A 21,737-nucleotide genomic window follows, 5' to 3' on the forward strand; every position below is an offset into this window, starting at 1 on the left:
GAGATCGATTAACATCCGTTAGATTTTAATCATTACGAAATTTAAGTGGTTCAATATAAAATCTAGTGAGAGAAAAATCCAGTGACAGTCTCACAGAGAAGAAAAGAAGGAAAGAAAAGGTCAAAGGTCATTTTTTTTTTTTTGAATTCGATTTGTTACTTATTAGGGCTTTTATTTTATTTTAGTTTTTTTATTTGAATCTTCTGTCTTCTTTTGTTAAAGTTCGATTACTTTCTCTCTCTGGGTATGGATTCAAAATGTGCTACTTTTGTTTCTTTTCTCTGAGATTCTTCTGTTTTTTAGCGTTTTTAAATTTTATTCGACCGTTAATCTCTATACTCTAGAAGAAGAAGAAGAATAGTTTAGCTTGTGGGTTTTTCTTTGAGGTTTCATAGAAGCAGAAAAGGTCTCATCTTTGTGGGTTAGAGAGTTGAAGATCAAATTATACGACTGTTATTTCCTGAAGAAGAGATTCAAGATCTTGATTGTGGGTTTTGTTGAAGGTCAGTCATTTACTCATACCCATCTCTCTCTCTACATCTTTGGATTAACTGTATCTTTAAAGGTGATGTTTTTATGAAGGTAAGAGAAAAGGACTCGTTGTGGTTGTTTGAGAAGAGAAATCAATTGAAAGGGGCCTTTTTTTCTTTTCCACTTTTAAAAGATTTTGCTTGGTTTTTCAGTGAAATTGGGAACTTTTAGACTTCACTCCATACATTTGTGGAGGAGATTTGAAGTTATTTTCTACCTATCAATTTCAATTTTTTTTTACTTATTTTTTAGTGAAGTTGAAATTTTTTTGGTACTAAATTTAAATTTGAATGCATTCATCTCTTCAAAGCAAAGTCTATCTCTTTCTCTATATCCCTATCCAAATCATGTAGAAATGGCAAGTCTAGCTTCTCATGTAGAAGAAACATGCATTTGCTTGATCTAGTAAAGCATTGAAGTGACTAATGAGATAACCCAAAAACCTCACAATTAACATTTTCTTAGAAAGAGAAAGGTGGGAGAAAAAAAAAATCTTTCTTTTGAATTACCAATGACACCCATCTATGATTTAGATTATGATTATAGAATCTTATGATAAATTAGTATATGTTTAAGGGTATTTTAGTACTTGAAAGTTTGAATTTTCTAATTGTCAACTTGTATAGATGAAAGCACTTGATAACCATTAGCATTGATTTCTTGATCTTCTTTCTTTCTATTTTATTTGTCAATGATTTTATAAGGACATAGTTTAGTACTACAGTTTGATGGTGTTGGTTGGTTTTCTTGTTGTTTTCATCAAACAAACTCTTTTAATGATTTACAACTTTATATAAACTCATGAATCTTGCCCCTCCTTTTACCCTTTTTCTCTATCTTTTTTTTTAATCAAAATTTTCATTGATTCCATATGAATTACAACTCCTACTTCATACTTTATGATTCATAAAGCAAAATTCACCTTTTTTTCATTTGGGTTATCTTGATTTGTTCTTATATATCTTCTACATTTTTTTTTACAGATTTTGTGATCTAAATATCAACTACCCATATTGAAAATCATGGTGGAAGATTCTGAAGAAGTGTGTTTAATTGATACTAGATCAGCAGAAGACTGGTTATTATGTGTTCAAGATCTAATTCCAAAGGCAATTAGAAAAGCGAAAGAATCGAAAGGATTTTCGGGTCGATGGAGAATGATAATTTCAAAATTGGAACAAATGCCAACTTGTTTATCTGTTTTATCAAGTCACCCATTTTTCTCCAAGAACACTCTTTGCAAAGAACAATTACAGGCAGCATTTAAGACATTAGAAAGAACAATTCAATTAGCAGATCTATGTTTAGAAGAAAAATTCACAGGAAAACTTCAGATGCAGAGTGATCTTGATTCAATTTCAGCTAATTTGGATCTCAATTTAAGAGATTGTGGGTTACTGATCAAGACTGGTGTTCTTGGTGAAGCTACTTTGCCTATATCGGTTTCAAATTCTTCGAATGAGCCAGAATCTGAATCTGGAATTCGATCGAACTTACGAGAATTACTTGCTCGACTTCAAATTGGTCACTTAGAAGATAAACACAAAGCACTTGATAACTTGGTTGAAATCATGAAAGAAGATGAAAAAAATGTTATATCTGTTTTGGGTAGAAGTAATATATCAGCTTTAGTTCAGTTACTAACTGCAACTTCTCCGAAAATTCGCGAAAAAACAGTTACTGTTATTTGTTCCTTAGCTGAATCAGGAAGTTGTGAAAACTTACTAGTATCTGAAAATGTTCTTCCTCCATTGATAAGGTTGGTTGAGAATGGAAGTTCAATTAGTAAAGAAAAAGCAACAATTTCACTTCTGAGATTATCAATGTCACCCGAAACTGCTCGCTCGATTGTGGGTCATGGTGGTATTCGTCCGTTGATTGAAATTTGTCGAATTGGTGAGTCAATTTCGCAGTCAACAGCAGCGGGCACTTTGAAAAACTTATCGAAAGTACCCGAAATTCGTCAAGTTATTGCAGATGAAGGAGCTGTTAAGGTAATGATAAATCTCTTAGATTCGGGTTTGTTATTAGGATCGAAAGAATACGCAGCGGAATGTTTGCAAAATCTTACTTTTGGTAATGAAAGTCTTAGAAGATATGTTATATCAGAAGGAGGAATCCAAAGTCTTTTAAGTTATCTTGATGGTCCATTACCACAAGAATCGGCCATGGGAGCTCTGAAAAATCTTGTTAGTTTAGTTTCGATCGAAACTTTACTTTCTTTCGGGTTTCTTCCTCGTTTAGTTCATGTACTTAAGGATGGTTCTTTGGGTGCTCAAGAAGCAGCTGCATCTACAATTTGCAAGATTTGTAGTTCATTAGAAATGAAGAAGTTGTTGGGTGAATTTGGATGTATTTCTTTGCTAGTGAAAATGTTAGAATCGAGATCGAATGGAGCAAGAGAAGTTGCTTCGCAAGCTCTATCAAGTTTGATAACTCTCTCACAAAATTGCAGAGAAGTAAAGAAGGATGAAAAAAGCGTCCCAAATTTAGTTCAATTACTTGATCCAAGTCCTCAAAATACGTCGAAAAAGTATGCTGTTTCTTGTCTTGGGTTTTTATCTTCAAGCCAAAAATGCAAGAAGCTGATGATTTCTTATGGAGCTATTGGGTATTTGAAGAAGCTTTCGGAAATGGAAATTTTAGGTGCAAAGAAGTTGCTTGAGAGGTTAGAAAGAGGAAAGTTGAGAAATTTGTTTAGTAGAAAATAGAAGAGAAAGATGAAAAAAGCGGTTTACTAAGCTCTAGCTGATTGATGTTTTCTTTTTCGTCTATTAGTCTTATCTATGTAATGTTTTCTTCCTATAAACTTGTGTTTCATTGTCTGGATGAAACAATGAAGATTCTAAGTAATGTAATGAAACAATGATCAACTTGAATGAATCTAAGCTTGCTCTTTAGTGCAATGTTAATTTGTAAATTTGTTTTAGTTTAGTTAATCCTCTCTTTAAACTTAAGTATTCAAGACTTGTATCTTGACATCATCCACAAGATGTGCCATTATCTTGCTTAGCCATCACTGTCATTTTACTTGCCACCATAGAGATAGTTGGTGTGAATGTTGCTGAGATTTCCATCCTCGTTTTCTTAGTGACACATGACACTTATATATAAACTGGCTCTCTTGAGCCCACCGTCATTTGTTTAGCGAAGAATTCATCCAAATATTTACGATGTTGCTCATTTAATTTATTTAGCAGAACTTCTCATCATCAATGATCAGAGTAATTTTTATCCTGTATATACTAGATCTATAACAAGAGTCATACAGGCAAAATCATATTTCTTTTTTCTTTTTTTTTCTTGAAACCAAGCGAACCATATTCATTCGTACGTGATTGAATCACAATTGTTACATGGATGATCATAATTATTTCTCTCTTCAAACATCATGAGAGTTGCATACCTTTAAATGCAAAGTGCCTCATGATGAGAAAGAGACTCAAGAAAATGACCCTAAAGGTCGAAAATGAAAGGATCCAATAGATTACGGATGAAAAGACCCTAAAGGTCACCAAAATAACAGAATAAACAAATTAAGAAAACACTAAATACATCCCCCTCGTTTTCGCCGGAAAACCGTCATTGTCGCCGGAAAACCGTCACCGGAAAACCGTCGTCATCACCGGAAAACCGACGTCACCATAGAAAAAACTGTCGTCATCACCGGAAGACATAATTAACTCAGCAAGTCTCAACAAGTCAATTCCTTCTTCTTTGTTACTGATGAACGCGATTCCTTGTTCTTTCAACCCATATCTTCATTGTTAATCAAATACAAACCATTATCAAAGTTCATATTTTCCTCTTCACGAATCACAATCGTGATTAGAATGTTTTTAAAAACCTAATCCATACCCTCCATTGTAGATTGGTTCGGATAGATTCTTCAGATCCGGATTATGATTTCTCATAGTTTTATATCCTTCCTTGAAACCATAAACAAAACCCTAGTAGAGCAACCCATGTTGGAACTATGAACCTTCAACTAAGATCCATTGTTTTTGTTGAAGTTGTTGTTGCAGAGAGAAGAATAAGGATTTGAGTGTGATTGTGAGAAAGGGAAGAAATGAGATCTAAGATCAAGTGTACCAATGAAGAGATAGAGAAAGTTAAGAGGAAGAAGAAGAATAGAGATCTATATTATCTAGAAATAATGAAAGAGAAGGGAGCGGTTTTACCAATTTCGTCGATGGTAACCGCCACCGGAGGCGGCGCCACCAGGGAGGAAATCGCTCCTCCCGACTCTCTCTCTCTTTTCTTCACCAGAATGTTCAATAGGGGTAATTTTCGATCCGGGACAGTTTGAAAGTGGCTCGGTACCAACCCACTTAGAGAGGCCCGACATGATCTGACCCGGAATATGGGCCAAGCCAACCCAAGTTTTATACGAAGCCCAGACTGGGACTCGATCTAAATCCGCGAGCTAGCTAGTCTTGCCCGGTCCGGTAAAAAACTCGGGTTGGACAAAGTCCTCCGGGTTGTTGAAATGGTCTGGCCAGCTCGGCCCGGACTATTCGAAGTCGGCTTGAGTGGGCCTGACTCAAAATCCGGCCCAACTCGTTTTCCACGGGCCTGGCGGCCCTAAGGTGAGATTGTCATTTAGCCAAACTCTATCGGGAGGAATTTTTTCTGCTGTTTAGAGAGAGAGAGAGAGAGATGATGGGGCTGGGCACATGTCTCAATGAATATTCTCTACTAAAAAAATATCTACCAACCATTTTCCCCCAAAATTCATGCTCTCTCTCTCTCTAATATACAGATGACCCCTCCTCTTTCCTAACCCTAAAATTTCTCCCTTCATCTATCAATCAATCTCTCCCGCTTGTTACAGGTATCAATTTAGGGCTTCCATCTGTCCTCTATTTTAATTTATTTCAAGTTTCATCTAGTTCCGAACTGCTTACGTTTATAAAGGCATGAAATTAACTTTTTCTTTGACTTTTTTACTTGATTATGTGTTCATTCGAATTGTTAGTTCAAGTGATTAGGTACTTTTTTTTAGCTTGAATTCTATTTAAGAAGTTAATTTGCTGTTTTTGAAGTTATTTGAGATTGAGCTGAGCGTAGTTGTTATATTTTTGATATTAAATCTACTTCTTAAATTCATCAATTGTGATGTATTCTTTCAATAACCATGTGTTTATGATTAGGTTTATAGTCAAGTTCTTATGTTCTTGTTTAATTTCAGATCTTGATGTGTCCTTATGAAGAGTTTCTGTATGTGATTTAGCTGAGAGTTATGACTGAATTCTGTTTTTATTGTTTTCTCTCACTCTTCTTTTTCTTAATTGGTGAATTGTTTTTTCTGAAACCCCAAAACTATGTAATACTCTCTTAAATATAGATGAATAATTAGCTTCATAAAAATTTCATGGTGTGTTTGGATGGCGGAATCATGAATCCGCGGATTCATGAGTCCTTGGAATTCATGATTCCACGGATTCATGAATCCAAGTAATATTTTTTGGCTTGTTTGGCAACTAAGAATCCTGTGATTTATTATTATTTGAGTATTTTTAAACGTCTTTAGAAAAAATATGATTTTTGAGAAAAATAATGATTTTGAAAAAAAAATAATGATTTTGTAGAAGGATATATATTTTTTTTTTTGATTTTAAGTTTAAAATTTAGGTTCATTAATCCAAAATCCTAGGGGGTAGGGTGGGATTTTGGTCCAATACAAATTTTGGAATTAGGAATCCTTAGGATTCAAGAGTCTTAGGATTCTTGGTAGCCAAACAGACCAAGGATTCATGATTCCTACCAAATTCCACTTTTGATAGGAATCCTACTTAGGAATCCTGCAACCAAACACACCATCAATTCATTTTTTTTTATACCTTTGTGCTGATTGGTTATGACATTCAAGTTTTTAGGTTGTAAAATCTAGTGGACCTACTTGTACAAGAAGTGTTGTTTCATTTGTTAATAGTTTGTTACCAAAATGTCAACTTTTAACTCAGAAACATTGGTATCGATACAATCAGTTGGCTGAATTGAACCTCGCTAAAACTGGAAGAAGTTCATGATTTATTGCAAACCCTAGCACATGTTAGAAAAACCCCTTCTAGCCTTCTAGGAAAAGGGTGAAGTTCATATGCGGTTTAACCGTGTAGCTTTTATGTTTTCGGCATGGATGGAAGATACTTGGTGGGTCAAAGGACTGAGTATCGGGAATGAATTTTATCAACTTTTTGTGTTTCGAGATAGTTTAGCCTTTAGGCTTTTTCCCTGACAACCTACTATGGTTAACTTTCTGATTCTTATGCTTCCCTGTATATTGCTCTCGTTCTAAAAGATAAACTTAGGGTTTCTACCATATTTTATTTCAATTAGCTGAAAGAAAACTTTTGCTGCTATAAATTGATTGGAAGGTCTGTTTATTGTCAAACAGGCTAGTTCGGAATAAAAGATGAGTACACTAGATGTTACCAGAGCGGAACTTGCTCTTGTGGTCTTGTACTTGAACAAAGCTGAAGCCAGGGATAAAATATGCAGGGCAATACAGTACGGTTCAAAATTTGTGAGTAACGGAGAGCCTGGTACAGCACAAAATGTGGATAAATCTACTAGCTTGGCTCGAAAAGTATTTCGCCTTTTCAAGGTTAGCTGTTGAACTTCATAATAAGTTTGAGATGGAAAAGTCACCCTTTCTCTTTCATTTCCAGTATGCTTCTTCGTTATTTGGTGGTTCGTATTGCATAGACTTAATCGTTCACTGTTTCTACGAGTTTCATGAATCATCTAAGAGAAAAAAATGAAGTGAATATCATGGAAGGACAGCTTTCTTTCTTTCATTCATTTTTTATTTGCACGATTTTTCTTCTAAACTCTTTGAACTTGCAGTTTGTCAACGATTTGCATGGTCTTATTAGTCCAGTTCCCCAAGGAACTCCTCTGCCCATTGTTGTACTTGGAAAGGTACGAGTTTTCTGCCAAATGTAAGTGCATAAGGTCTTCCTTTTTCCTCTTTGCTTTAACATGACTTGGATTCTCTTTTGTAGTCCAAAAATGCATTATTATCTACCTTCTTGTTCCTGGATCAAATTGTTTGGTTAGGCCGAACAGGCATCTATAAGGTACTAGATTTAAGTTCCTTATGAATCTTATTTGTTCAAAAAACAAAATTAGGAGGAATATAAACTCATCCTGGATCTAATATTGCAGAACAAGGAGCGAGCAGAGCTACTTGGAAGAATCTCTCTGTTCTGTTGGATGGGTTCTTCGGTTTGTACCAGCCTGGTTGAGGTTAATGATTTTCTCGTTGATCTCATACCAAATTAGCTAAACGTTCATGTCTAAGTTCTTGTCATGAAATAATCCCCACACTTACCACACAACTATTTTTCGTCTACCTCTTTTTTTTTTCTAAGCTTGCGGAAATTGGGAGACTGTCAGCATCAATCAAGAAGTTAAAGAAGGATCTGAAGGACAGAGAGAAGTGTGGAGTATGTATAGTAGTCTTAAAATTTTGACTTGATGTAAGAATTATTTTTTCGTTTTTCGTTTTTCGAAGTATGGAGATTCACCCACCTTGAGGGTGTGACTAGTCTCCTTGACTGCTTCATCAGGTGATCTCGGATTTTTCATTGAATCCTTTTCTTTTCTTATCTCATTTTGAAGATTGTTTTGTTTTATGTCGGTGGATCCAGAATGGACAGTACTCAAGCAAGCTCGAACAATCAAATGCTAGGAAATTGGCTCTCGTAAAATCATGTATTGACATAGTTGTTGCAGTCGGGTTGCTTCAACTAGCACCAAAAAAAGTCACTCCCCGTGTAACAGGAGGCTTTGGATTTGTCAGCTCACTCATTTCTTGTTATCAGGTTCGTTCTTCTTCTGCCCTCTGATACCCCAAATTTACCCTTACAATTGCAATCTCGCAGGTCTCTTGTGCTTTCTTAATGCAATTGAAATTAACTCTGTGATATCGATAAAATTGTTGTTTCTTGTTTTGACGAGAACCTTAGATTTTGAGCCTAAACTCATGACGTATTTTGTTTTGTATTTGTTTTTATGTGGTATGCAGTTGCTTCCTTCCCCAGCAAAGTCGAAGACAACATGAAGAAATGGAAATACTTGGAAAATCGGGCTCTCACTTTCAAATAATTCTTAAGGTTGGGGTAGGATATGATTAGCTGTTGTATGTTTTCTTACCAAGATACTCTTTAACTTGATATCTGTATTCATCCTCCTGTCACATTTGATAATAATTATAACGGCATATTCTGTTACTTCATCTATTTGATCTGATTATATAAGGTTTTTAACAAGCGGGGCCATTCCCCCTTCCCTTTGGGCATTAGAGCATCTCCAATGCAACACTCAAACTCTAAATCTTAGAGTGTCACATAGGATATTTTAGAGTTTTTCTTTAAAATCCACCCCGATACAAAACTCAACATGAATGTCTAAAGTGATGTGTCACAATTTATTTTAGAGATCCTTAAGAGAACACTCTAAATTTAGAGTGTCATCTTGAGGATCTATAAGTGTCACATAAGCAAATCAATTAGTTTTAAACCAAAATATATGTTTTTAGAGTTTCTCTTGAGTGTTGTATTGGAGAAGGTTTTGCACTAGAGTGTCTCTAAATGGCCAAATAGGAAAGAGACAATTTAGAGATCCATTTTTCACACTTGACACATAGGATTTTTAGAGTATTTCTTGAGTCTTGCATTGGAGATGCTCTTAGTTGGATACCCAAGTTAGGAACTACATTTGTATATTGATCAAATAATACTTATGCCAGATGGATATTTCCTAATTATGTTCTCTACTTCTCTTAACGTTTTTTTTTGCTTGGTTATTTTAGGTGTTGAGCAGATTGTCTGTTTTTTTTATCTGGATGTGGAATTGTCTTTATATCTTCAGAGTCCACGCAATGAGAGTCAAAGGGAGTGCATGAGGATAATCTCAAGAGTAGCTGGACAAATGTCCAGATCATTTGTCAATAACTGCTTGTCTTTCAGAAGTATGTGGAGCGCTACAACTTATTAATCAGATAATTATCTACAAATCAACAAAGTTTTACTAAATAATCCTAACTAACTTATTTATACAAACAAAACTAGAGAATTTTCTTTTTGGCTTTTGGTATAGAAAGAGCAATGTTCAGTAAAGGCAGTGCGTTAGAAATGTCAATTTATGTATTTGTTCTTCCTTTACCAAATTAGATTAAGGATGACGTTATAAGCATCATTTAATAAATAGTGTTAAAATATAAGGACTTTGATAAAAATTAATAATAAATCTAATATTCTATTCACTTGTAGTTTTCTCTCACATAAACTACCCAACCTAATATCTTCACTACTATCAACATCACCATTAGTATTAAAAAACTTGCAAAATTTACCATCACTATAATCTTAGTTTCAAGTTTCAACCTTTTAATGATGCTTCAGATCTCATAGATGAGGAACCACCATTAATAAAGAATGAGGCAACCTACATCAAGAAAGAAGAGTCATTTAACTTAAACGAAGACATCGACTTAAACGAGACCATCGCCTTAAACGAGGACATTGACTTAAACGAAGATACCGACTTAAACAAAGACATATAATGAAGATAATATGTCTCGAGTAAAGAAAAATCATTTTCTTGTCTTCCTCTATGGTTGAACAAACGTTTTAGGTTTTAGGTCGTTTTTGTTTCATAAAGGATTTTCGGTTGGGTCGACTGGAAAAGACAACAAATTTCGGTCGGGCCGAAATAGACAACAAATTTTAGTCGGGTCCGCTGAAAAAAACAATAAATTTCGGCCGAGCTAGCTGAAATTATTCTGGTTTTTCATCCGCTCTGGACGAAATTTGTTTAAATTTTCAGTTGTTCTGGATAAAAAATTTCACTATTTTCATTCATAAATTTTTATTTATGCTAAGCGAGATTTCTTTTATGTAAATATCATTTACTCCGAAATTATAACAAAAAATCAATCAGTTATTTAAGAAGATGATCAACTATAGCCAAAAGAAATAGATAAAATGGAACTGTAATCTTGGACTCGAAAATTATAGAGATTTACAAAGGTTCCACCCGAAATTATAACAAAAATAAATCAATCAGTTCAGAAGATGAGGAAAAACTCTTACCTTTCCTTCTTTGTATTCTTCATTGCAATATTGATACTTGAAATCTTCAAAAGTTACTTTAATTATGTTAAAACCATAAAAATGTATGGAGAAATCAAGCAATAACAAGAATTACAAACCCCTCTATGGAGATGAGTGTTGTGTTAGTCATCCAGGGTTTAGATTCCAATCTCTCTTTCTCCCTCTCTCTCTCTTTGATCGAAACGAACAGATTTAGGATTTTTTCTCTCTTTCGGTCGAACAGGTTTTAAGAGTGTTTATCTCTCTTCTCTCTTTGATCGACGAACAAATTTTTGGTTGAACATGATTTTTCTCTATTCTCTATCTTTTGGCCGAAAATAGTTTGAGGGGAGGCACTAAAGTTTAAAGTTGAGATATTTTAGAAAATAATATTTATCTCCCCCTATTCTAAAAAGAATGTTCTCCCTATCTAATGCACTGTCTTTGTTAAAAATTGCTCTTCCTATACCAAAGGCTTTTTTTTTTCCTTTAAATCGTGTCCCCACACTTAAGCAGAATTGCAATTACGTTAGACAAGGTGTGAAGCAGTGGCGAGGGTAGAAATTTTTGTTTTGGGGATACGTTGTAGTAACAATAGTCCGTCAATTAAAATAATTTGTATGTCAACAAAATATACCACGAGGTTGGAGTTGGAAGCGCACGGAAAGTGATAAATGCAGACACCGAAACAAATCCTCTTATTCATAGCCAACCCATCACAAAATTAAGATATTTTAGTCAACATATTACTTATTTTCACAAGTAAAAAAATGTCACGACACAAAGATATCCTATGCTAGCGACAGAGAGGTAGAAAGATAGAGTGAGAAAACGACATCTCTTGATTTCTCTGTTGTCTGCGACAAAAGGTCTCTCTACTAACAGGTGTTATTGTTATCTGTCTCTCTCTTTCTTAATACACAGATCTCTAATCTTAATCTTAATCCCACAATTCTGCATTTATCCCTCTCGATCTTACTCTTTTTTTACCTCTCTTGATCAGTATCGATATCGCTGGTGAAGGATTTCTTTACAACTATTTATCTTCTACTCTTTTCTTTTGTTTCGGGTGTAATAAAAATTTGGTCCCAAAAATTGGAATTTGAGCAAGCTAAAGATGGATGTCGCTTTGGGGTCGAATAACTAGTGGCGGGTAGAGAATTATGGTTTACATTCATATAATAATAATAATATAATATAGTAATAATATAATATAATAATAATACAATAATATAGTAACATATAATAAGATAATAATAATATAGTATAATAATATAACTTATCTACGTTGAGAAGCAGACTATGTAGGAAAGTCTTTCTCTACATATTAATAGCTTAAGAAATAAAAACTCAACGTTTAAGAAATTGAGAAACAGACTTATAAATTGCTTTTGACTCTTATAAAAAGTCCAAAAGCCAAAAATTAAAAATTGTTTTGTAAGTAATTAATTTTAACTTATCTTAACTAGATTACAGTGTAATTGTGTAAGTAGGACTTTACACATAGTGGAATTCACGATTGGGTTTCCGAAAGAAAAATGTAAATTTTATCATGTATACGCGTATAAGTTCCAATTGGGGTTTTTCTCTATTTTCTCATGATTCTTTCTATAACAAAATACTATTAGTTGAGAAACCTCAAAAGGAATATTGTTTGACTTAGGTTTAAAATTCAATTGATTAGCAAAATACATGTTCTAGGTAGATCTTATAGGAAATTCTCATTTTTATTAATTGATCATCTTTAAGGCACAAAATTCAAATTCTTTTTTATTATTTGACTCATCTTCAAATATTGTTTCAAATGGAACAATTAAATCTTTAAAAGAAGGGGTTTTATTACAATGTTATACTATTTATATTACTAGGTTTGTAAAAATATTTGTATCATAAACTACCTCCCACTTCATGCCTTATCCTTATTTTCATTTTAGCTCCGACAATTTCCATGAGGTATTAATAAAATATATTCGAGAGGGTATTAAATGCGGTTGATTATCTTTCAAATTTTATGTGAAAATGAATAATTGTCAAATTAAAATATACTTAAATATTTTGCACTTCGAAAAAAACGATGAACCACGTATAAATCAATCTTGACAATCTCCTTAATTCTTATTTGTACTTTTGATTAGTATAATATAATTGAAAATAATTCCTCCCCTGTTTTCTCTCTCTCTCTCTCTTCCCCTCTGTTTTCTCTCTCAATATCTAGACTTCCATGCAGGCGAAAAACTGTTTTATCCCAAAGGACATCAACCATACAATATTCCAAAGAGTTCAACTTCGGATTTCGAGCTGTCAAAAGATCTAATCTTTACTTCTACTCTTTTTTAAAAAAAAAAAAAAAAACTCTTTAGAACATTTTATCATCCTCAAAGGCCGCCCTAAAATTCTTATATATAAGTAACTCACTTTCATACCAAACCCATCAAACCTTCACTCTTCCTAAGCTCAATTCTCTCTCAATCACAACATTCCTTACCTTCTTTCTCTCTCTAATTACAATTCTGTTTTTCGGGTGTTGTCGAAATTGAATCATGGGTTACCAATCCCCTGTTTCTGATCAACCTTACCTAATTTCCATTAAAGATTCAGAACCCAACATTTTTACCCAATTGATTCCAAAAGATGAAACAAAATCAAATAAAACCCATCTTTCTTTAGTTATTAATGAATCGAAATCGATAGCGAATATAGCACTTCCAATGATTCTTACTGGACTTTTACTTTACTCTAGATCAATGGTTTCAATGCTCTTCCTTGGGTATCTTGGTGAACTTTCTTTAGCTGGTGGTGCTCTTGCTATTGGGTTTGCTAATATCACAGGATACTCGATTCTTTCGGGTTTAGCCATGGGAATGGAACCAATTTGTGGTCAAGCTTTTGGTTCTAAAAAACTTACTCTTCTTGGTCTTTCACTTCAAAAAACAGTTTTAATGCTCCTCTCTGTTTCAATCCCAATTGGGTTTCTCTGGTTAAATATGAAAAAAACTTTGATGTTTTGTTTAGACTTTAGAGTAAAATATATATTAACTCAACTAAGTCTTCTCTTTGGTGACTTTCTCTGCATATTAGTAGCTTAAGAAATAAAAACTCAACGTTTAAGAAATTGAGAAACAAACTTATAAATTGCTTTTGACTCTTATAAAAAGTCCAAAAGCCAAAAATTAAAAATGGTTTTGTAAGTAATTAATTTTAACTTATCTTAACTAGATTACAGTGTAATTGTGTAAGTAGGACTTTACACATAGTGGAATTCACGATTGGGTTTCCGAAAGAAAAATATCTAGACTTCCATGCAGGAGAAACAGTCTTTCTCTCTCTTCCCCTCTGTTTTCTCTCTCAATATCTAGACTTCCATGCAGGAGAAAAACTGTTTTATCCCGAAGGACATCAACCATACAATATTCCAAAGAGTTCAACTTCGGATTTCGAGCTGTCAAAAGATCTAATCTTTACTTCTACTCTTTTCTTTTTAAAAAAAAAAAACAATAAGTCTAGACAGCCCGTTGAAGAGGGACCGCCTGTTGAACCGTGCATGCCACATGGAGAAAAAGACAAGAGCATTCCTGTTAGGTCTCTTGCACTTGCTGCGTGTTGAGAGAGAGAAATAACTTTTTCTCACCAACGTGGATGACTGGAAAAAATGCCATTAGTTGAAAAAGGTTCTTATTTAGATTTTCAATCACACCCATTGAAAAACAATCAAGGGCTAAAATTGAAGGAATTAAATAATTAAAATAGGCTCCACTTCTTTGCAATACCAATGACTGAAAATTTTCACCACAACTTTAGTTGGACACTTCCTATTAAGTACTTAAGTCAAGTTCAACTAAAAAAAAGTACTTAAGTCCATTCCTATTAATTCAATGAGATCTTGAGATTAAATTTTGGTAGAAGCAATTTACGAAAGAAGTATCATTTCGGGCTGAAAGAGATGTTCTTCTGGAGGTGGTGGAGTGATTGTGGTGCAGAAGTGGTAGTGAATGTTTATTGATGATGATAATTGATTAAAAAAGACAGAAGTATAATTTTTTTTTATCTTTTTACAAAGTAATTATAAAATTATGAAATCATGGGTTCTGCTTTTTGAAGAAAATTTATTTTTCTTGCTAAAAATAAACCACCACTTTTTGAACTAAGGTGTCGTTTGGCAACCGAAAGTATAAGTACTTTTGTTTGTAGTATAAGTTATTTTACTTCAAAAAAGTGAAAAATTATCATAAGTATGTTTAGATCCTTTGAATAAAAAAAGTCATAAAATTAGTTTAGATCCTTTGAAGTATGGTGATGGAAGCGGTGGTAGTTGTGATGTGTGGTGGTTTAGAGTAGGGACGGTGGTAAGGAAACAGTGGTGGTACAGGTTCGATGTTGGTGGCGGCAGTGGTGGTGGACGAGGTGGTGGTGGTGGAGGTATGCAATGGTGGTGATAGATATATGGGGATGGTGTTGGTGGAGGTACGACAGTGATTGAGGTATAGTGGTGGGGTTACGATGGAGGTATGGGATAGTGGTGGTGGATGTATAATGGTAGTCGTCGTAGAGGCACAGTGGTGGTGGAGATACAAATGGTCGTGGTGGGTGATACACCATGGTGATTGACGTGCAGTGGTGGTGGTTGAGGTGCGGTGTTGGTTGTTGAGGTGAAAGTACCGTGGTGGTGGAGGTAGGCCGAACCGCGGCCAAAATATGACAAACAAGTAAGTCTATTTGCAACATAAAACAAGTCTATTGTTCCATGGGTGTGATTGAAAATATAAATAACTTGAGTGCCCTTTTCTCAACTCAACTGACGGCATCTTTTTCCATCATCCACGTTTGGAAGTGAGAAAATTTCTTCTCTCTCCCAACTACACAACAAGGGCAAGAGACTTAATAAGAATGTTTTATGCCAAAAAAAAAAAAGACTTAATAAGAATGATTTGTCTTGTTCTCCATCTGGCATGCACGGTTCAACAGGCAGTCCCTCTTAAACGGGCAGTCTAGACTTATTGAAAAAAAAACTCTTTAGAACATTTTATCATCCTCAAAGGCAGCCCTAAAATTCTTATATATACTGTAACTCACTTTCATACCAAACCCATCAAACCTTCACTCTTCCTAAGCTCAATTCTCTCTCAATCACAACATTCCTTACCTTCTTTCTCTCTCTAATTACAATTCTGTTTTTCGGGTGTTGTCGAAATTGAATCATGGGTTACCAATCCCCTGTTTCTGATCAACCTTACCTAATTTCCATTAAAGATTCAGAACCCAACATTTTTACCCAATTGATTCCAAAAGATGAAACAAAATCAAATAAAACCCATCTTTCTTTAGTTATTAATGAATCGAAATCGATAGCGAATATAGCACTTCCAATGATTCTTACTGGACTTTTACGTCACTCTAGATCAATGGTTTCAATGCTCTTCCTTGGGTATCTTGGTGAACTTTCTTTAGCTGGTGGTGCTCTTGCTATTGGGTTTGCTAATATCACAGGATACTCGATTCTTTCGGGTTTAGCCATGGGAATGGAACCAATTTGTGGTCAAGCTTTTGGTTCTAAAAAACTTACTCTTCTTGGTCTTTCTCTTCAAAAAACAGTTTTAATGCTCCTCTCTGTTTCAATCCCAATTGGGTTTCTCTGGTTAAATATGAAAAAAAATTTGATGTTTTTTGGTCAAGATGAAGATATTTCAAATGAAGCTCAAAAATACATTCTTTATTCTCTTCCTGATCTTTTCCTTCAATCTTTACTTCATCCATTAAGAATTTATCTTCGATCTCAATCGATAACTCTTCCATTAACTTTTTGTGCAACCCTTTCAATCATCCTTCATATACCCATTAACTATTTTCTTGTTTCTTATCTAAATTTGGGAATTCAAGGAGTTGCCTTAAGTGGGGTTTGGACTAATTTCAATCTAGTTGGATCTTTAATTATCTACATTTATATATCTCGAATTTACGAGAAAACTTGGGGTGGGTTATCTTCAGATTGCTTAAAAGATTGGAAATCACTTCTAAATTTAGCAATCCCAAGTTGCATTTCAGTTTGTCTAGAATGGTGGTGGTATGAAATCATGATTTTATTATGTGGGTTATTGATTAATCCAAGAGCAACCATTGCTGCTTTAATATACATTTTCCAAAGTTTCACAGTATCGAAAAGAGTTGGAAATGAATTGGGTGCAAATCAACCAAAAAAAGCAAGAATTGCAGCAATTACAGGACCAGGTATGTTAACAGCAAAGGTAAGAAATATTTGGGCAAAAATGTTCACAAAATATTTAGACCTTATTAAATTGACATCAACTTTAATTGAAATTTGTACGATTTCGCCGGCAAGAGCTGCTGGCACTTCAAAAAACTTATCGAAAGTACCCCAAATTTGTCAAGTTATTGAAGAAGAAGGAGTTGCTAAAATAATGATAAACATTTTAGATTCGGGTTTGTTATTAGGATCGAAAGAATATGCAGCCGAGAGCTTGAAAAATCTCACTTTTGGTAATGAAAGTCTTAGAAAATATATTATATCACAAGGAGGAATTCATAGTCTTTTAACTTATCTTGATAGTCCACTACCACAAGAATCAGCTGTGGAAGCTCTGAAAAACCTTATCAGTTTAGTCCCAGTTGAAACTTTACTTTCTTTCGGGTGTCTTCCTCGTTTAGTTCACGTACTGAAAGATGGTTCTTTGGGTGCTCAAGAAGCAGCTGCATCAACAATCTCTGAGGTTTGTAGTTCATTAGAAATGAAAAAGATTTTGGGTGAATATGGGTGTATTTCTTTGCTAGTGAAAATGTTAGAATCGAGATCGAATGGAGCAAGAGAAGTTGCTTCGCAAGCTCTATCAAGTTTGATAACTCTCTCACAAAATTGTAGAGAAGTGAAGAAGGATGAAAAAAGCGTCCCGAATTTAGTTCAATTACTTGATCCAAGTCCTCAAAATACGTCGAAAAAGTATGCTGTTTCTTGTCTTTGGGTTTTATCTTCAAGCCAAAAATGCAAGAAGCTGATGATTTCTTATGGAGCTATTGGGTATTTGAAGAAGCTTTCGGAAATGGAAATTTTAGGTGCAAAGAAGTTGCTTGAGAGGTTAGAAAGAGGAAAGTTGAAAAGTTTGTTTATTAGGAAATAAACTCGGTGGACCAATTGTAAAGAGAAAGTAAGTATCAAAAAGTAGTCTTAGGTCCTGTTTGTTTTTTTATGTGTGTCTGAATCTGAATTAGCTGAATCTGAATTAGCTGAACTGAATTAGCTGAATCTGAATTTTTTGAATTTTGTCATTTCATGAGGGTATTTTTGTCATTTGTCTTATTTTCAGATGGTGATTTCCATTTCAGACTTGTTTTGAAGTCTGAAATATATGGGTCATTTTTTAGTCAATTCAGATCTTGACCCAATTCAGTGAGATTTTCAGATTTTGTTAAATTCAAAAACAAACATCTGAAATCTGAATTGACTTCCAATTCAGATTTCAGATCTGAAAAAATAAAAAAACAAACAGCACCTTACTCAACTTCTTTTCTTAGAAGAAGTTGGATTTTTGTTTTGATTGTTATACAATCAAAACAAAGAACTTAATTTTTCAGGTGTACCCTGTAGCGTGTAGGTGTTTCTTCTTGGTGGAGGTATTTTTTTTATGTGTTCCATCTGTCCCTTATTTTAATTTATTCGAACTGATTACGTTTATAAAGGCATGGAATTAACTATTTGTTTGACTTTGTTTAATTGTTTATGTGTTCATTCCAATTGTTAGTTCAAGTGATTTGGTACTTTTTTAGCTTGATTTCTATTTCAATGGTTAATATGAGTAGTATACAGTTAAATATTTGTGGTTTTTGATATTAAGTCTACTCCAATTCATCAATTGTGATGCATTCTTTCAATAACCATGTGTTTATGATTAGGTTTATAGTCAAGTTCTTATGTTCTTGTTTAATTTCAGATCTTGATGTGTCTTTGTGAAGAGTTTCTGTATGTGATTTAGCTGAGAGTTATGACTGAATTCTATTTTTATTGTTTTCTCGCACTCTTCTTTTACTTAGTTAGGGCTCAACTTATCATGTTGATGAATATTGTTAATTTACTTCCTTGGTGAATTGTTTGTGAACCCCAAACTATGTAATACTCTCTTAACTATATTGGATATAGATGAATAATTAGCTTCGTAAGAATTTCAATTCGTGTCTTTTGGATTTCGAGCTCTTTATCTCTAGTACTTGGTTTGTCTGATACATAAAAAGAAAGGGTTACAAAATAGTGTTTTATTGTGACAGCTCGTAGGTGGTCCTCACTTGTGTTTCGAGGTTTTGGATCGGTCACATAGGTTATTGTTCTGTACTTAAACCCTACTGGCTGACCACTAAACAGTTTTATACCTTTGTGTTGATTAGTTATGACATCCAAGTATGTAGGTTGTAAAATCTAGTTTACCCACTTGTACAACATGTCTTGTTTCATTTATTATTAGTTTGATATGAAAGTGTCAACTTTAAACTGAGAAACATTGGTATCGATACAATCAGTGGGCTGAATTGAACCTTCTTAAAACTGGAAAAAGTTCATTATTTATCATGCACCCTAGCACATGTTAGAAAAATCCGTTCTAGGAAAAGGGTCAAGTTCATATATTGTTTAACCGTGTAGCTTTTATGTTTTTGGCGTGGATGGAAGAGGCTTGGTAGGTCAAAGGAATGAGGATGGGGAATGAATTTTATCAACTTTTTGTGTTTCGAGATAATTTAGGCTCTCTTTGACAACCTACTACGGTTAACTTTCTAATTCTTATGCTCCCCTATAATTGTAAATTGTTCTCGTTCCAAAAGATAACTTAAGGTTTCTGCCATATTTTAGTTCAATTAGCTGGAAGAAATCTTTTGCTGCTATAAATTGATTGGAAGGTCTGTTTATTGTCAAACAGGCTAGTTCGGAATAAAAGATTAGTACACTAGATGTTACCAGAGCGGAGCTTGCTCTTGTGGTCTTGTACTTGAACAAAGCTGAAGCCAGGGATAAGATATGCAGGGCAATACAGTACGGTTCAAAATTTGTGAGTAACGGAGAGCCTGGTACAGCACAAAATGTGGATAAATCTACTAGCTTGGCTCGAAAAGTATTTCGCCTTTTCAAGGTTAGCTGTTGAACTTCATAGTGAGTTTGAGATTGAAAAGTCACCCTTTCTCTTCCATTTCCAGTATGCTTCTTTGTTATTTGGTGGTTCGTATTGCATAGACTTAATCGTTCACTGTTTCTACGAGTTTCATGAATCATCCAAGAAAAAAAAATGAAGTGAATATCATGGAAGGACAGCTTTCTTTCATTCTTTTTTTATTTGCACGATTTTTCTTCTAAACTCTTTGAACTTGCAGTTTGTCAACGATTTGCATGGTCTTATTAGTCCAGTTCCCCAAGGAACTCCTCTGCCCATTGTTGTACTTGGAAAGGTACAAGTTTTCTGCCAAATGTAAGTGGATAAGGTCTTCCTTTTACCTCTTTGCTTTAACATGACTTTGATTCTCTTTTGTAGTCCAAAAATGCATTATTATCTACCTTCTTGTTCCTGGATCAAATTGTTTGGTTAGGCCGAACAGGCATCTATAAGGTACTAGATTTAAGTTCCTTGTGAATCTTATTTGTTCAAAAAACGAAATTAGGACGAATGTAAACTCATCCTGGATCTAATATTGCAGAACAAGGAGCGAGCAGAGCTACTTGGAAGAATCTCTCTGTTCTGTTGGATGGGTTCTTCGGTTTGTACCAGCCTGGTTGAGGTTAGTGATTTTCTCATTGATCTCATACCAAATTAACTAAACATTCATTTCTAAGTTCTTTTCATGAAATGATCCCCACACTTACCACACAACTATTTTCCGTCTACCTCTTTTTTAGCTTGCGGAAATTGGGAGGCTGTCAGCATCAATCAAGAAGTTAAAGAAGGATCTGAAGGACAAAGAGAAGTGTGGAGTATGTATAGTAGTCTTAAAATTTTGACTTGATGTAAGAATTATTTTTTCGTTTTCGTTTTTCAAAGTGTGGAGATACACCCACCTTGAGGGTGTGACTAGTCTCCATGACTGCTTCATCAGATGATCTCGGATTTTTCATTGAATCCTTTTCTTTTCTCATCTCATTTTGATGATTGTTTTATGTCGGTGGATTCAGAATGAACAGTACTCAAGCAAGATCGAACAATCAAATGCTAGGAAATTGGCTCTAGTAAAATCATGTATTGACATAGTTGTCGCAGTCGGGTTGCTTCAACTAGCACCTAAAAAAGTCACTCCCCGTGTAACGGGAGGCTTCGGATTTGTCAGCTCACTCATTTCTTGTTACCAGGTTTGTTCTGCTTCTGCACTCTGATACCCCAAATTTACCTCAAGATTGCAATCTTGCAGGTCTCTTGTGCTCTCTTAATGCAATTGAAAATAAACTCTGTGGTATCGATAAAATTGTTGTTTCTTGTTTCGATGAGAGACTACGATTTTGAGCCTAAACCGATGACTTATTTTGTTTTGTATTTGTTTCGATGTGTTATGCAGTTGCTTCCTTCCCCAGCGAAGTCGAAGACGACATGAGGAAATGGAAATACTTGGAAGATCGAGCTTCTCACATTCAAAACTTGATGTCTTAAGGTTGGGGTAGGATATGATTAGTTGTTGTATGTGTTCTTACCAAGATACTTTTTAACTTGATGACTGTATTCATTCTCCTGTCATATTTGATAATAATAATAACAGCTTATTCTGTTACTTCATATGTTTGATCTGATTATATAAGGTTTTTAACAAGCCATTTTTTTGATTTATGATCATCGCCTTTGTGAATGAAAAACTTTTTTTTAGTGAATCAAATATATATTTTTTTTGGTCGAATGGGAACGAGTTGATATTTGGCTATTTGGATGACTGAAATAAAAAAACATTCCTGAGAAAGAAAACTTTTCTGATGCAGGGGCACCCGGCGTAGACACTTTTTACCGTGGACCTAATGGCCACGTAGGCCAACCGGCCATATTGATTAGTTTAGAAAGAGTCCTAGTTTAGTAAGATTCATAATGAATCTAGGTTTAGGAAGTTGCATTATTTCAGTATTTCTAGTATTTAGAAAAGTCCAGT

The 21,737-nt window shown here is 34.4% G+C and overlaps 3 protein-coding genes and 1 pseudogene across 10 annotated transcripts; all 4 read left to right on the forward strand.

Annotated features, from left to right (window-relative positions):
* On the forward strand, positions 1-3,437 carry LOC147535247 (uncharacterized). 5 transcript variants are annotated; one of them, XM_086648874.1, is made up of 3 exons: positions 1-119; positions 387-503; positions 1,515-3,437. In XM_086648874.1, exon 3 carries the CDS (start codon positions 1,554-1,556, stop codon positions 3,240-3,242), a length of 1,689 nt encoding a protein of 562 aa, XP_086505000.1. In that variant the 5' UTR covers positions 1-119; positions 387-503; positions 1,515-1,553; the 3' UTR covers positions 3,243-3,437. The 5 variants fall into 5 exon arrangements, with proteins under 5 accessions (XP_086505000.1, XP_086504998.1, XP_086504999.1 ...); XM_086648872.1 differs by having other exon boundaries at positions 70-126; XM_086648873.1 differs by lacking the exon at positions 1-119 and adding an exon at positions 150-244.
* A 531-nt stretch (positions 3,438-3,968) lies between these two features.
* On the forward strand, positions 3,969-8,773 carry LOC147535248 (peroxisomal membrane protein 11C-like). Of its 3 annotated transcripts, none has more exons than XM_086647596.1 (8): positions 3,969-5,908; positions 6,231-7,138; positions 7,381-7,455; positions 7,539-7,613; positions 7,702-7,782; positions 7,908-7,982; positions 8,187-8,360; positions 8,564-8,773. In XM_086647596.1, exons 2-8 carry the CDS (start codon positions 6,947-6,949, stop codon positions 8,597-8,599), a joined length of 708 nt encoding a protein of 235 aa, XP_086503722.1. In that variant the 5' UTR covers positions 3,969-5,908; positions 6,231-6,946; the 3' UTR covers positions 8,600-8,773. The 3 variants fall into 3 exon arrangements, with proteins under 3 accessions (XP_086503722.1, XP_086503720.1, XP_086503721.1); XM_086647594.1 differs by having other exon boundaries at positions 5,164-5,365; positions 6,929-7,138; XM_086647595.1 differs by having other exon boundaries at positions 5,179-5,448; positions 6,929-7,138.
* A 6,956-nt stretch (positions 8,774-15,729) lies between these two features.
* On the forward strand, positions 15,730-19,648 carry LOC147535249 (protein DETOXIFICATION 49 pseudogene; annotated as a pseudogene). The gene is made up of 2 exons (XR_015227578.1): positions 15,730-17,785; positions 19,544-19,648. The product of XR_015227578.1 is annotated as a protein DETOXIFICATION 49 pseudogene (transcript).
* LOC147535250 (peroxisomal membrane protein 11C-like) lies at positions 19,290-21,371 on the forward strand. Its single transcript, XM_086650179.1, has 8 exons — positions 19,290-19,303; positions 19,567-19,753; positions 19,992-20,066; positions 20,150-20,224; positions 20,313-20,393; positions 20,512-20,586; positions 20,785-20,958; positions 21,162-21,371. Exons 1-8 carry the CDS (start codon positions 19,290-19,292, stop codon positions 21,195-21,197), a joined length of 717 nt encoding a protein of 238 aa, XP_086506305.1. The 3' UTR covers positions 21,198-21,371.
* Positions 21,372-21,737: the final 366 nt, after the last annotated feature.

The sequence above is a fragment of the Eschscholzia californica genome, unplaced genomic scaffold (assembly GCF_041429995.1).
Source record: "Eschscholzia californica isolate CP2 unplaced genomic scaffold, dmEscCali1.0.p SCAF_6, whole genome shotgun sequence".
NCBI lineage: Eukaryota > Viridiplantae > Streptophyta > Magnoliopsida > Ranunculales > Papaveraceae > Eschscholzia > Eschscholzia californica.